At 41.0% G+C, this 16,629-nt stretch overlaps 1 protein-coding gene across 3 annotated transcripts in view; it reads left to right on the top strand.

Annotated features, from left to right (window-relative positions):
• Positions 1–16,629, top strand: part of otog (otogelin) — a 52,986-nt gene that overhangs the window by 23,814 nt on the left and 12,543 nt on the right. For all 3 annotated transcript variants that reach the window (XM_052063429.1, XM_052063430.1, XM_052063428.1), the window contains exons 30-45: positions 646–802; positions 939–965; positions 1,569–1,730; positions 2,054–2,332; positions 5,072–5,189; positions 9,141–9,220; positions 9,427–11,762; positions 11,958–12,135; positions 12,817–12,968; positions 13,042–13,131; positions 13,244–13,430; positions 14,679–14,899; positions 15,243–15,381; positions 15,796–15,984; positions 16,066–16,275; positions 16,373–16,477. In XM_052063429.1, the coding sequence (XP_051919389.1) occupies positions 646–802; positions 939–965; positions 1,569–1,730; positions 2,054–2,332; positions 5,072–5,189; positions 9,141–9,220; positions 9,427–11,762; positions 11,958–12,135; positions 12,817–12,968; positions 13,042–13,131; positions 13,244–13,430; positions 14,679–14,899; positions 15,243–15,381; positions 15,796–15,984; positions 16,066–16,275; positions 16,373–16,477 (4,630 nt within the window). The remainder of the gene's footprint in view (positions 1–645; positions 803–938; positions 966–1,568; positions 1,731–2,053; positions 2,333–5,071; positions 5,190–9,140; positions 9,221–9,426; positions 11,763–11,957; positions 12,136–12,816; positions 12,969–13,041; positions 13,132–13,243; positions 13,431–14,678; positions 14,900–15,242; positions 15,382–15,795; positions 15,985–16,065; positions 16,276–16,372; positions 16,478–16,629) is intronic.

Below are 16,629 nucleotides of genomic sequence, written 5' to 3'. Positions count from 1 at the left end.
ACTTCAACATAGTTCTTTGGCACCAACATGCCACAAGATGGCACCGAAGTAATAATATTACGAACAGAAAACACGTGCGAGAGTAACAGCGCATAGGTTCCTCACAAAAAAATCAGCGACTATCTGCGAATTCTGAACGGTAAATAAGAGATATGTCCCCAGTCAGTCACACAGCACATATTACCTAAGCAACTATTAACACTCTAATATACACACATATAACATTTAATATATTCAAATAATATATTCAAATAAACCAATATCCGTGTTTGTGGAATGCGGGAGGAAGCCCATAGAGCAGGGGTGTCAAACTCATTCCACATTGTGGGCCACATACGGACTCGATAGTAGACAAAGTTGTCTACTACGGTAATCAAAGCAGTGTGCACGTAGTGGATAATCCACAAATTGCATTTTATTTGAAATATTCATTCTGTGTCTTTAATGCATTTCTTTTCACTTTTAAACTATCCCACACGCCATATCGAACCTCCTTGGGGGGCGTTTCCGGCCCGCGGGCCATATGTTTGTGCAAAACTGCTGTTATGTATTCAACGTTCACCAGCTGCTGTTTGTCACTTGGGAAGAAATAGTTCCAAACCGCTGCTTTGATTGCACTACTTGATGTGTTTTCATTGCCCTCAGGTGGATGTCACCTGGTTCTACATGAACTGCCTGGCAGACACATGTGGCTGCAATCTTGGAGGGGACTGTGAATGTTTTTGCACGAGTGTGGCAGCGTATGCCCAGCGTTGCTGTCACCAGGGAATTCCTGTCGATTGGCGCTCACCCTCTCTGTGCCGTAAGTTGGAATGTAATACATGGATACTGTATTACATCCATTTACGTTTTCCAAATTACATATCCCTAAAATGTATTCATGATCCAATGTGTCTTTTACTCATATTTACTACTGTAAATTCTACTTCTCTCTGCAGCACACGACTGTGAATTCTACAACAAAGGTACAGCAGCCTCTCCGCTTTATGTTGATGCAAGTAGAGACTACAAGTCAAAACTTTGGAAACACTCTAATTCTGTGCTTTTTCATTATTATAAAATGTACTGAATTGGAGATTATATTTGTAAATCATCTGCCTTATGAAGAAATACCGATGGAATTATTTGGGTTCAGTTGTTTTATAATTTAGGTGGTTCAAAGTAGGCACCTTTTGCCCATACAACACCTTTGCACATCTTATTTTCTCAGTCAGCTTGATGATGTGGATGTCTGATGACCTGCAATGACCTTCAGTTCACAGCTGTGCATTAGCAAGAGTTAATAGCTTGAGTTGCTTGACCTCTTAATGTATGAGACCTTCATTGTTTGAATTATATTCCAGACTATATCGGCACTGTACTTCATGCTTACGTAATATTTATTATCATTTGTGTGTCTAATAGTCCAGGTCTTAGTGCCTGGATTACAAAAACAGGTTCTCTCATCTCCCTGCCCTTCTGGTTTTTGTTCTTGGAATAAATCACAGGTCTTACAAAGTGGTTATTGACAAAATGAAGCACATTTCTTTTCGACAACCTGCAGTAACACAGCTTCATCATTTCTGCAGTTCTTGGTAAAGGCCCTTTTAGGTTGCTGCCCTTCAGAGATCGGACTTTGGTGCTTGTTGCCAGCAGGTCCAGCGGCTCAGTGTTTGTGAAGCGAGGAAACCTGAGTGACGCCCTCTCACATTTTATGATGACACCAGGCCTGAGCAGAGCCCGACCACATGGTGTGTTTCTCTTATTAACTCAACAGGGTTCACATTTACGACTGGTCATTAATGGTCAGGATCAACAGAACTCACTCTTGGGATCATTTCTCAATTTTTATAAGAAGCACATACGTTTTGTGTTTGAATCTGTTGTGTACTCTTTTCTTTGTGGAATTAGCAAATTCTCGCTGTGCTTGAATGTGATCTCGCCAGGTTGCTCCCACAGTTCCAAACACGTTCATCTGTGATTCTTAAATTTGAGTGTGAATTACTGTCTCTTCACAAAACGCTCAGGAAACCGATGTCATGAGATTTCTCGCATTGTTTTTTTCTTCTGCCAGATACATCACGGATATCCTTTGAGGCAGCACACAGGCCCAATCACTTTCTGTATGTGAGCCCCAGTGGGCAGGTGAAGCTGGTCAAGTGGGAGCAAAGTGAGGCTTTCCGGGATGGAGCCACCTTTGTGCTCCACAGGGACACCTGGCTCTCAGGGTATGACTCCCTGGAGTCCCACGCAAAGCCTGGATTCTTCTTACATTCTACCCTCCCTCGCCTCCACCTGCTCAAATATCGTCACACTGACATCTTCCGGAAAGCCACTCTTTTCAAACTCGCAGGTATTACTCACCGACTTGCTACAGGACTTCACATTAAGTTGAATAACACAGAAACTGATGGAACAATGTGAGGAAATGAAAGTAAGTAAAATATAATGGCTGTGGTGTGCAAGAAATAACAGGAGTGATATTAATCCAAAATTAATTATTTTTCTTTGTAAGGTCAGCAGGCTTACCTGTCATAACCTTATTTATGAGATGATCGAAATAAATGTGAAGCTGATATTACCGTCTTTGTATGACAGGTTGCATGATAAAAAATTTCCCTAAGTGGGTTTCTCAGGCTTCACTCAGCTGTCCGTGAGGTCTTGACACAGAGTTCAAATGGTGTCAGTGCTCCTCCTTGGGTCAAGAGTCAACACTTGTGGATATATTGTTATTGCAGCTAAAAAAAGGAGCGGCATCTGTCCCGTTGTGAAGGACCAAGTCTTAGTTTTACTGCATATAGATATGAAGCAGCATTACAATTATGTTTTTTTATACATTAGTCATGCTTGTGGATATGACACCTTCTATATTGTCAAGATTTTTGTCTATTTGAGATTTCATACCATTTACATAATAGGATTGTGATTGTCTGCTATATTTTATGTCGTTCTGCTGCCAATACTTGTCTTCAAACCACCGTAATACTGTTTACAAATGATAAGCCTCATATGATATAGGAAAATGACAATTTTGACCTCTTTTTTAGTCTCCTGTTTACAGTGCTTTTCGGAAAGTCTTAGAATTTTTTTTTTCCTTTTTTCTCTGTGAAGCGGAATTAAAAGTAAGGGCCAATTGCAATTGTCGCTCAAACTGATTGCGTGGGCTGTTGCTGGGTGTGCTTCATGTGATTTCTTTAACATTTGGGTCTTTTATTAAGATACTAAATAGCGCTTGCGAAGTTACTTGTTTACTCACTCAGAGATTGCACGTGCTGTTGGCGACACGTGTAAAAAGGGCTGCAATCCCGCCGAGATATGAGACACATTTAAAAGTTGAAATGTTCCAAGGAAATAAAGTTCACAACTTTTTTGATTTTTTGGTGGTGATTTCAAGTAACACTTCAGACAACCAAGAAATTCTCCTCAGATGGCGGAGCCTTTGGCATTCATAAGGCCAATTTATTAGGGAATTGTACGCGAGGAGAGCTGCAGTCGAGCTTTTCGTCTCTTGGAGATGGTTTTGCACCTGAAACATCCTGACAGATCACATCCTGTATTTAAAAGAGAGTTTTGCCCTCTCGATTGCATTGATGGTTATCACCGTGGAATATTTGGGAGAGTAGTAAGTACAAAATTCACTTCGAAGAGATGGAATTGGAAGAGTTGGCGGAAGAGGTAAACAAACAGAATCATAAATCCTTTGCTCTAATAAGTTTGGTTAACCCAGCAGTAATGTTAAAGGTATGCTTTGTTTGATGTGATTGTCTAGGATGAGAGGCAATTGGATTTGCAGGTCTGTGCCCATCCTGCATAACATTACATTGAAAACATGGCACCGCAGAAAAAATGGGAGAGGCCAGCACCAATTGTCATAGTATGCTTGAAATGAATGACCCACACACATGGAAATGCAAGTGAGTTTCATCCTCGTTGATCTGGCCTGACGACTTTTTGTGACTGGCTTCAAGTCCTCGCTTCGTTCATTCAGAAGCTCCAAAACTGCACAAGATGATGTCTCATGACGATTTTTATTGCCATTTCTAAAACGTTTATTGAGTGGAAAAGTTCTGTCCGCTGCTTAGCTTCCACATCTGTTTGTTTGCGCAGTCAGGTTTGTGCCTGTTTTTACTCCAACTTTCAGTAAATGTTTTATACAATACAATGCAATACATATTCATATAGAGCTTTCACAAGAGCTGTAGCTGTAACAAAGGGCTTTGGAGAACATTTTATATAAAATAACAAACATAAAACAACAGAAATTGCTGCTTAAATGTTGCTATTCTAACCATGCCCAAGCAAATATCAATAAATGGAGTACACACATTGATTGGCTTATTTTAGGTCTTTCTTTTGGAAAGTGACATACAGTAAACACCTCCATAACCAAACACTCATAGCCCACAATAGTGTACCAGTGTTGTATGAGGATAGAAGTGAAGTGGATGAGGAAAAAATGGAGAAGATCAAGGAAAGACAAACACTTACCCTGTGTATTTGTTGGGAATCATTTTGAGTTGGCCTCACGTGGTATTTGACCAACACACTGCTGTGATGTGAGCTCATTTACCTGAATCAGTGAATAAGTAGCCGAACTCCCCTAAAATCATAGTTTCTATTTTTGGGTTAAGATATGCTACTGTTGAGTTGTTTATCACCCATACATTAACCCCCCCCCCCCCCACCCAACCTGCAACATGCTGCAAATTTGTGTTCGAAATGTGTATGTGTGTTTGCACAGTTGCAAGTAAGGCACACATGCACGCACACATGCAGTTATTCATAGGGTCTGAATAATTGGGGCCCCACTATGCATTACATGTGGCCCCCTAAAGACTGAGCTCTGGTGATGGATCTGTCCAGAATCAACAATGGTTCTTGTTTAATGTTTTTTTTTCTTTGCCAGATACCTGACTTATATCTCATGAGCCGATTTGCATTTGCTGGCTATTGGCCAATCTGAGTGCTTGTCACCGACACCACTTTGCATACTGAGATTGGTGGCTTATTCATTCAAATCTCGACAAAGCACCAGGACACCAAAAATCTATTGTCACAATTCTAAAAGTGCTTGTTTTGTGTTTTTCATGAGGCTCTGGCTCAGACGCCCTGCCTCATCCCCAGTGCCAGTGGAGATATGACTCCTGCAGCAGCCCCTGTTTCAAGACCTGCAGCGACCCATCAGCAGTAGCCTGTGTGGCCATCCCACAGTGAGACTTGAACTTTTTCATTCACGCTGACAGCCGTACTCATAAGGAATAATTTTGTTACTTAAATCTTAGCCCGTCTGCCTAACACTTCTAATGTTCAATGCAGAGTTTGTGTCCTCATGCATGCATGGGATTTCTCTAGGTACTCTACCTCAAAAAATAAAAAAAAATAAAAATAAAGAGAATACATCTTTCAGAGAAGACTTGAAATTTTCCATCAGTGTGAATATGAGTATGAATACTTTTGGATGCTGACCATAGCAGGGTTTACCACCCCTTTTGTCCAAGGCTTGAAGATATTGACTATTAGCCATTCGAGATACCGAGAACAATTTGGACCCAGACAATAACTTCTTCAACAACAAACAAAGGGTAACAAATTCTGACTATTACCTGGATGAACAATTCAACACTAATATAAAATTGGAAAATGCACTTTCGGTAATACACTTAAACAGTAGAAGTCTCTATAAAAACTTCACAAAAATTAAAGAATACCTGACTAAATTCAATAAATTTAAAATAATTGCCATATCAGAAACTTGGCTTGATGAAGATAAAACAACTGAAATGGAAATAGAAGGTTATGAAATGTTTGCAACTAATAGAGAAAACAAAAAAGGAGGGGGGGGTTGCAATATATGTAGACAAAGCACTTAAATGCAGTAAAATCGAGAGATATAGAAAACCTAATGGAATGTCTAACCATTGAAATACACAATAAAAAGGCATCAAATATCATCATAAGTTGCATCTATAGGACACCAGGAACATGTATTGACACATTCAATAAAAAACTAACAGATATGCTCAGTTACTACAACGATAAGAAAACACGAATAATATGTGGTGACTTTAACATTGACTTATTAAACCCAAATAGACACAAAAAAACAACTGACTTCATAAATACTATCAACAGCAACAGCTTTTTCCCAGTAATCCTGAAACCTAGCAGAATAACAGTTGACACGGCCACATTAATAGATAACATATTTATAAATAAGATGTGAGAAGTGGACTTCTCATTAATGACATAAGTGACCACCTACCTGTTTTTGCAGTTTTTCATAATTATTTCGATAGAAAAGCTAAATCAACAACTCGTATAACAGAAATAAGACTAAGAACCCAACGTTCCATCGATGCCTTTAAGCAAGACCTAGAAAAACAAAACTGGACCGAGGTCTACTCAAACGAAGACCCAAATACAGCGTTTGAAGTATTTCAGTCTACCATAATCTCCTTATATGATAAACATTTTCCATTAACTAAAGTCTCCAAAAAGTATGAAGACCCAAGTAAGCCATGGATAACGAAAGGCATAGAAAACGCATGTAAAAAGAAAAACAATTTATATAAATTGTTTTTAAAATTCAGAACTGAAGAAGCAGAAAAAAAATATAAGACCTATAAAAATAAACTAGTAAATATTATAAGAACCAGTAAAAGAGATCATTGTCATGCACTATTAGAGCAGAATAAAGGTAACACACAAGAAATATGGAAAATACTTAACCAAGTAATCAGAAATAGTCCTAAAAAAATGGATTATCCAGAGTATTTTATCAAAGGCAAAAATACTATTTTGGAAAAAACTGCAGAAATAGCAACTGAATTTAATGAGTATTTTGTCAACATCGGCAGTAACCTAGCAAAACAAATTCCTGATCCAAACCTGCTTGAAATAGATAGATACGTAGAAAAAAACTCCTCCACGATGTTCCTTACTGCTGTAAAACAAGAAGAAGTATCAAATATTATAAAAACTTTTAAAAATAAAAAGTCAACTGATTGCTTTAATATCGATATGACAATAATCAAGCAGATTATAGAATATGTAGTGCGACCTTTCACGCACATATGCAACCTGTCATTCAAAGCTGGTATCTTTCCATCAAAAATGAAAATTGCTAAAGTTATTCCAATCTATAAAAGTGGAGAAAAACATCTGTTTACAAATTATAGACCAATATCACTACTACCACAATTTTCAAAAATATTAGAAAAACTATTTTCTCCCAGACTTGATAGTTTTATACAAAAGCATGCGCTGTTAAGTGAGAATCAATATGGCTTCAGGGAAAAACGGAACACCTCAATGGCAGTTATGAAGTTTGTGGAAGCAATAGCCACTAATATAGACAACAAAGAATTTACTGTTGGGGTTTTCTTAGATCTAAAAAAAGCTTTTGACACAATAGATCACAGTATATTATTGAAAAAACTAGAAAGATATGGCATTAGAGGTGTAGCTTATAAATGGATAAAAAGTTATTTAGAAAACAGATATCAGTACGTGCAACTCAACAATAAAAAAACGAATCAACTGAAAATCACTCACGGAGTACCTCAGGGGTCAGTGCTTGGTCCAAAACTATTCATCTTATATATAAATGATATCTGCAAGGTCTCAAAACTATTTAAATGCGTCCTATTTGCTGATGATACAACTTTCTACTGTTCTGGAATAAATCTGAAACAGCTCCTGATAACCGTAGAAAACGAATTAAACAAATTAAAAAAACTGGTTCGACAGAAATAAATTGTCACTTAACCTGAAAAAATCGAAGTTAATTGTTTTTGGCACAAGACCAATCAAACACCAAGCTAAAATTATGGTAAACTCAATTGAAATAGCAAGAGCGTATGAAACCAAGTTTCTCGGATTAGTAAGAGACTCAAAACTATGTTGGAAACCACATATCGGTAACGTAAAAAGAAAAATAGCCAAGACCGTAGGGATCCTCTACAAAACCAAGGAAGTGCTAAATAAGAGATCTTTGTACACATTATACACTTCATTATTATTACCATATATGACCTACTGTGTGGAAATATGGGGAAATGCCTGCAAAACAAATACACTCCCTATTCTCAAACTACAAAAAAAAGCAATTCGAATTATTAATAGATCAAAATGTACGGAACCCAGAAATCCACTATTTATCAAATTAAATACGATGAAATGTTATGACCTGGTTGACTTTAAAATCCCCCAATTAATGTACAAAGCACACAATAACCTGCTCTGCCAAAACATTCAGAAGGTTTTTTGAAATTCGAGAAGGCAACTATGAATTAAGAGGTACCAACTTATTCAAAAAACTCAACAAGAACAAACATCAAGCAAAGAAGTGTATCTAGAAAAGGTGTTAATCTGTGGAATAATCTCGAAACGGACCTAAAAATGAGTAAATCGCTTGCTGAGTTCAAAAACAAATTCAAAAAAATAATACAAACAACCTACATCAATCAGAGTTAAAATGATAAATTCTAAACATTAAATATAATGATAAATCAGAACTAAGTTGATAAATAGAGAAAGGTATTGAAATAACCATTATGAATACAAGAGAAAATTGACACAAGAGTGCCAGGGTGAGGATGTATATAATCCCGATACAAACCAAAAGTTGTAAAAATATCACGGTTAAGGGTAAAGTATGAGCCTTAATGGAGACTTCTTCTTACTTTTTCTTTTCTGATTGATATAAAAATGATTTAGTAGATATAAACACATAACGGGGTAGGACTAGATACGTTTTTTACTTCATCCTACTCCCTTGAACATAATAACTGTGTTGAATGAAGACTGATTTCTTTCTTTTTACTTGTTTTATCTACCTTATTTTCTGTCAAATTATTATTGTATATGTTTTATGTTCAATAAACAAACAAACAAACAAAACAAACAAACAAGTCAACGGGGATGATCTGAAGGTCATCCTGAAGAAGATAAGTGGAAAAGAAAATGAATGGATGGACTTAGAATTTTCTTAATATATTCCATACATTAACATTGAGCATCATACTTTTATTCCTCATGGCGTAGAGACTGAGCTCACTCAGCTCATCATCATCACAATTTTTGTAGAAAATGCCACCATAAATAATTAAGTCTGGACCTGTTTTCCGTAACATATTGGTTTGCTGTATTGATCTGTGCAGAGTGGAGGGCTGTCTTCCTGTTTGCCCCCCACAAATGGTCCTAGATGAAGTTACTCGTCGTTGTGTCTTTGTCGAAGACTGTGAGTAGAAACAATTATTGATGTCACTGGTGGTTATGAATTACTTGACGCGTATGTGTGTGGTCAAACTGCATATATTCACAATTTGATTTATAAACGCATTGCGCTATGAAATGAACAGGAGCTATCAGCGATATAACTTAGTCTGAATACAATATATCAATGTCTGTTCTCCTCTTATATGCTGTTCATGGCTTTGGGTTTAGGTATAAAAGCCCCAATTATTTTGCCACTTGCAACTACGTCCTCCACAACAGCCACTGCGTCACTCAAGACAACTATTGTCCCATCTGCCCCTTCTCAGTCTACTCCTACCCCAAAATTCACAGTTCCCGCTCTGAGCACAGCAACATCTGCTCCAATTTCTGATGAGTCAAGTAGACCAAGCCTCCCCTCACCTCCTGCAATTCCTGAACCTTCCAAAACACCAGCACCTCTTTTGCCTTTCCCCCCCACGGTAAGGCCTGAGATGGAAGAACCTCTGTCGACTCTAAAAGTGACAGCCCGTACCACAGCTGAGAGTGCTACCATGAGTCCCTTTGGATCCAGCATCTTCAGTTTGAGCAGTACTCCCTTTGCAATCACTTCTCTTTTCCGGCAAACTTCCTCCACCAGGCCCACTGATGCCCTCCGGCCACGCTACACCACAAAATCCACACCCACTACAGTAGTAACTACAAGTTCTACTGAGGGGTCAACATCCACTTCTCCTCTTGCCACCAAGGAGTCCACAGAGACGACACATTCATTTGTGGCATTCCCATTTGGAACCACTTCTCAAACTCCGGCAGCTTCAGAGAGTTCTATAGTGACCATGCCCAGATCTACTGACACTACATCCACAGAATCTACGAGCACAAAAGGTCACCCAAGGTCTCCAATTGCACCCATCGCTCCTGGTTTACAAAGCACTGCCTCTTCATCCACGTCCTCACTGCTTACCCCACCTCCTGTCAAAACAGCAACCCTGTCTAGGCTAACAGTCACTTCAGCGACAACCACAGACGTAGTCACTCCATTTGAACCCTTTACAACCAGCTCAACATCACAATTCCTTAGTCCAAAGACAATGGCCCCTCCCGTTTCTACGTTTACCACTGAGAAGGTATTTTTAACCACCCCAGCTGCTCCTGAGGTACCAACATCATTGCCAGCCCAAGTCGTGCTGACTTCAACTGTGCCCAGTCCTACCTCGTCTACCTCAGACCGGCACGCAACACCAAAGACAACAACCACACTTGAATCTCCTGTGCCCAAAGCAACTGCTGCCAGCTTATCAACGACTCACCCACCCCCTCAGCATACAACCACAATTTCTGGGTCTACTTCCACTCAGTCTACAACTTCAAGACCTCCAAGAATAACTGTAGCCACTACTGTAGCCATTAGCCCAATTTTATCAGCAAAATCAACTGTACCACCACTTATCCCCAAGGAAACGTTTATTCCTCCACTATCACCAAGCACCACCACACAGTCGTCACGGCCATGGCGTCCTCCCCATTTCTTCACCTCTTCCAGCCAGTTGCACAGTCCTACAACAAAGATAACACCACAGCGCACCTCTCAAACTGTTCCAGACATGGTCAGTTCAACTAAAACAACGGAATTGCCTCGGCTTCCGGTGTCAAGGCCAGTCATCACCTCTGCTGCACTGGCTGCAATCACAGCCATGACTGCTAAGACTACATCTCATAGGGTGTCTACTGGTGAATTTACGACCAAGACACATGTTACAACAGTGCTCCCCCCAAGACCCGATGTCCCTGATACGTCTCTCACCACAGGACCTACAAGAGCTGCCACTGTCACCACCATCCTCAGACCTGTTACAGTCCAACCCGTCACTGTGACAACACACACAATAACGGGCAGACCGGAATTTACAAGAGACACAATCCCACCAATCTTATCTGTCTCTCTACCTGACACGACTTCTTCAACATCAAGAAAAACAACTTCCACTGCCAAGGTCACCGAACGTCTTGTTTCAACTGTTACATCTACATCTGGTGAAACAACTACAACTGCAGTCACACAGATGACCTCTCCCAGACTGACACAGAGAGAAACAAGACCGCTGGCAGCAACCACCAAACCAACCACCTCAACAACTGTATTTGGAGTTCCATCTCTAACTATATCCACAACACCAGCAGAAGCATTGACCACAGTGAGCACACCAAAAGCAACACCTTCTGCAGCCATAACCACAATGCCCACCACAGTGGCCCCACTTCCCATGCCTGCGCCAACCATACCAATCTCCGGCCTGTCAACCCTGGAATCTGAGGCAGCACCAGTCTCTTCCCAACCAATGACATCCCCACCACTTGATATAACCGTCCAGACTCAGAAACCTGGTGTTCTTACTCCTGACATAACGTCCATCCCTGTAAGCAGAACGGTCCAGACAACTGTGCTGGATAGGATGAATCGCACCAGTCCTGGTGTAACAACACCTTTTGGGCCAGTGGAAAAAACAAAGTCCACCTCAGAAAGCATAACGTCTATGGCTGTATCACTCACAAGGATGTGTACGGTGGGTTCAGTTTACATCATCCACATTTACTTGCCATTTCACTATATTTTCATGGTACTGTATTCGATTATTATAATAGATGTAACTGCCCAAAGCAACCATTGAAAAGAAATCTAACATTACATGATTTACACAGCTACTGAAAAAACTTCACATGATTTTAATGTTTCAACCATTTTGACGCTTTCAAATCAGCCTCCGTATGCAGAGATAGTTGATGAGTGCACCAAGTTCATCTGTGTCAACAACCAGCTGGTCTTGTTCAACAAGTCCCAAAGCTGCCCCTTCTCCTCCCAGCCAGTCAACTGTGGCTTGCTTGGCTTTGCCATATTGGTCAACGGTGACAAATGTTGCCCCCAGTGGGACTGTCCATGTAAGACATACACAAAAAAATAATTGATTTAGCTCAGTGGTTCTTAACCTGGGTTCGATCGAACCGCAGGGGTTCAGTGAATCGGTCTCAGAGGTTTGACGGAGCTTCTGCCATGGAGGGTAAGACACACCTGACTCAACATGTCAATTAGCTATGACACGCCCGCTTAGCCATCACTGGCTGCAGATGATCACATTACATCGCTTGTCCAATCAGTGCTGCGGGAAATTTTGTTCGGTCAGTAGTCAACGTGTAACTGTCGAGATAGTACGTCGTATGATTTTTAAAATAATGTTTCAATACATGCTAACTATGTTGAGCAAAAAACAAACAAACAAAGTGGTCGGACGAATATGTACCGCATGGATTCATATGCATCACGGAACAGGATGGGTCTCAGCATCCTATCTGCACGATTTGTCATGCCAAGTTGAGCAACTCCAGTCTCGCACCGGCAAAACTGAAGGGACACTTCTTGAATTTTTATTTTTCAGTGATAAAGGGTTTGGTAAATGTGTATATGAACTGGTTGGCTTCAGTGCCTCTAATAAGGTTAAGAACCACTGATTTAGATATAATCCAGTGTTAAGTAAGCAAGAGGTCATTGTAATTTAATTTGTAGATTCCATTCCTTCACTTCAAAGAAAACATTATGTCACTATTTGATTGTTTCTATTCCAGGTCGCTGTTCTGTGTTTCCAGACTTGAATGTGATCACGTTTGATGGAAATAGTGTTGCCATCTATAAAGCGGCCTGGTTCATAGTCACTAAGCTACCCAATGAGACAGTCAGCGTTCTGATACAGGAGTGCCCTGATGCATCCGATTCGCCAGTAAGCCACTTTCATACTTTTACTGTCAATTAAATGTAAATCAGTTTATAAAATGTGAACGTTCTTTTTAAAGCTTTGGTGGAATTTTACAAACCTGTGTCTAGTGACACTCAACATCACCCACAATTCCAACCACATCGTCATTGACAGGCTCCAAAGGAGGGTAGGACCAAACATGCTCTTTGCTTTGTATGTAGTAGCTTACGCATGAGGGCAGTAAAGCTCCGATGTGAAATAAGTCACTAACCCGAGCAAATTGCACACTCTCCCCACAGCTCAATGTCAACTCACGGTATGCCAGGCCTCGTTTTAAAAAGTTTGGTTTTGAGATCTACGACACGGGCAACATGTATCTGATCCGAAGCCCGGCTGGTCTCCAGCTGCAGTGGTATCACAGCACTGGAATGATGGTGATCGACAGTGACAGCCCCAGCAAGAAGCTGCCCACTAGGGGCCTTTGTGGTATGAACCGTTTAAATAGTAAATTTTAAGTAGTGTATGCAACATGGCATTTCTTTTCGCCAAGTCCACACAATGCCAAGATCAATGTTCAAAGCTAGAAAATCGATTTAAAGGTTGTTTTATTTGTTTTATGGATGATTAGCACGATCAAAAATGGATAAATGTGAGCTCAAGTAATACTTTTATTTCCTTCTGAAGGTAAATGTTTGAAGTGAAAGAATGTTGAATAAGGCTTGGACTTAGATTTCTAAAAATCGGTTTGATTCACCAGGACATGATTCAATTCCATGTGCGATCTTATGATTCACTTTGATTGATTTTCAATTCAGTTTAGGATTTCACGCAGTAACAAATTTAACTTTCATCTGGAAATATTAATAATATAATGTAAAACATGTAAAACACAAATGGCGGCCCAGTGGTTAGCGCGTCAACCTCACAGTGCAGAGGTTGTGGGTTCGATCCAACTCTGATCACAGGCTGTAATTGCAGACATGCAGATCATGCGCCACTGTAGGTTAAAGGTGGCCAGCTTTTCGTGTGAAACTGAAACGGACATGATGCTTTGGGTGCTGTGTGCACTAGCACAAAAATAAATAATTTTAGCAACATGCATAGAGACACACAATTTTTTTTTTTTCATTTCTCCCTACATCCCTTGCTAGCAGTCAATCGTGATCGACACATTGGGCATTCCTGCCCTAATCTATCTGCTTTTGAGTAATTTATCCATCCATTTTCCAAAACGCCTGATCCTCACTGGGGTCGCGGGGGGTGCTGGAGCCTATCCCAGCCGTCTTCGGGCAGTAGGCGGGGGACACCCTGATTCAGTTGCCAGCCAATCGCAGGGCACACAGAGACAAACAACCATCCATGTCCACACTCACAACTAGGGACAATTTGGAGCGTCCAATCAGCCTGCCTTGCATGTTTATGGAATGTGGGAGGAAACCGGAGCACCCGGAGAAAACCCACGCAGGCCCGGGAGAACATGCAAACTCCACACAGGGAGGCCGGAGCTAGAATCGAACCCAGTACCTCTGCATTGTGAAGCCGACGTCCTAACCACTGGACTACCGGGCCGCCTTTTGAATAATTTATGTGACCGAATTTATCTCAGACTCTCTCATCAAGGTAATGATTGTTGAGTAGTTATCACAACTCTTCGTTATCAATCATTGAAACACATAACCTTGGCAGTAGAACATAGAGCTTACGAACTGTATTTATTTCCACCTTACTCTTTAGGTTTATGTGATGGAGACAGAAGAAATGACCTGACTCTGGCCAATGGCACCGCTGTGGGAAGGAATGAGGATCCATCGGCATTCATCGACAGCTGGCAGGTTCCCAACACTACCAGCTATGTCAGTCATAGTCGGCGGAGAGAGTTCAACTGCTCCACCAGTGACTGCTCCCGGTGCCTTGTCATGCTGCAGAAACCATCCTTCTTCCCATGCCACGCCTATGTAGGTTTACGCATTTATTAAGTCATTTACCATGTTGTTGTGCTTCCTCAGCCTAAATTGGCCGAACCAGTCAGACGATTCACCACATTTGTGTTTTTGGTTATTGTAAAGTGTCCTTGGGTGTCTTGAAAGGCGCTTATAAATAAAATGTATTATTATTATTATTATGAAATCAAGTGATTACAAGTTTGTGTGGTGGCCCACAAGGGGCAGACAAACCTGGACCTCCAAGGGAGGTGTGGAAGTATGATCCTTCATGGATCAAAATGATGATCGAGATCAAAAGGTTGATGGGCATTATCTTTAACCAAAGCTGAATGAAATCATGTTTTTCTTTTTCTAGGTCTCCCCAAGTACTTTTTGCGAGGTTTGGGTCCGAGATGTGGAGTATGTGAACAACCAGTGTGTGGCACTGGCTGCCTACGTAGCCTCTTGCCACAAATTCAACGTCTGTATCGAGTGGAGGAGAACAGATTTCTGTCGTAAGATTGAAACCTCAAAACACATTCACCGTTTTTCAACCATAATTGAGATTTTCAAAGTATTTGTGTCAGCAAAAAGATAACATAAACAGGTATTCACTGATTTTGAAAGAATCAGGAATCCGTTTTCCAAAATGAAGGCCTTAATTATTCTTTTAAAGTACATTTAAACCGTAAATCCACCGTTCAAACTGGGGTGATCTTTAAGTGGCGCATCCTTTTGTTTTCACAAGTGTGATTGACACTAGAGGCAAGGTGGGCATTTGTCTGCCTAACCTGTTAAAACCCTACATAAAGACCGTTTGGGCATCTACAGAATTCCATTGATAATGGTAGCATTTTCTCTTTTTATTTCCAGAAACGCTGTCCAGTACATTTCCTTTGTGTAAACAGATCTCATCTCTCTTCCTGTAGCCTTCACGTGCCCTGAAACTCTGCGCTATCAAGCCTGTCTGCCAGCCTGCACGTCTCAGTCATGTCCCAATCAGGATTTTGACTTAGAACCAGCCCACTGCTCAGGCCTTACCGAGGGCTGTGCCTGCCCCAAAGGAACTTTGCTCCATCGGCCATACACTGCCCTCTGCATACCCTCCAGCAAGTGTGGTAAGGGCCCCTAATATCGATCTGTTTGGGGGAAAAATGGCATGTAAGCACTTGGAGTCGTCAATTGTGATGTTTGTGTAGCCTGCACTGACAGTTCTGAGGTTCCACGTGCACACGGCGAAGTGTGGAAGGCCTCGAAGGACTCCTGTTGTATGTTCCGCTGCGACAAGGACACAGTCATCCCTGTGGAGTACAACTGTTCCACCACCACGGCGCCTGTGTGCCAGCGAACAGGGGAGGTCGTTGTCAGCCTGGCGGACGACACCAATTGCTGCCCCCGAAAAGTCTGTGGTAAGGCCGCAGAGGAGCTTTTGAGTTTGGCCCACCGGTGCAGCATGGAGATCAGCAATCTATTAAAAAGATAAGATGATGTCGTCTGACTTTGCAGTGTGTAATCTGACTCACTGTGAGCTCCTGCCTCCGGACTGTAACTATGGGGAGAAGCTCGTGTCATACTACCAAAAGGACTCGTGCTGTCCAGATTACGTGTGTGGTGAGTACACAGTGACAACCTCTTGACCAAAGATAAGCCCAGTGCTGGCCAATTAATCCATTTTATTAGTTAATTTCAGATATTTAGTAGCTTCCGTAGTTCAAAGTACGTCTCTACTGACTTGCGTTGCTGACCTTAACCACGTGGTTGCA

Source organism: Hippocampus zosterae, chromosome 4, assembly GCF_025434085.1.
Source record: "Hippocampus zosterae strain Florida chromosome 4, ASM2543408v3, whole genome shotgun sequence".
In the NCBI taxonomy this organism is placed as follows: domain Eukaryota; kingdom Metazoa; phylum Chordata; class Actinopteri; order Syngnathiformes; family Syngnathidae; genus Hippocampus; species Hippocampus zosterae.
The sequence above is the reverse complement of the archived record's forward strand: the minus strand, read 5'-3'. Positions and strand labels throughout refer to the sequence as shown.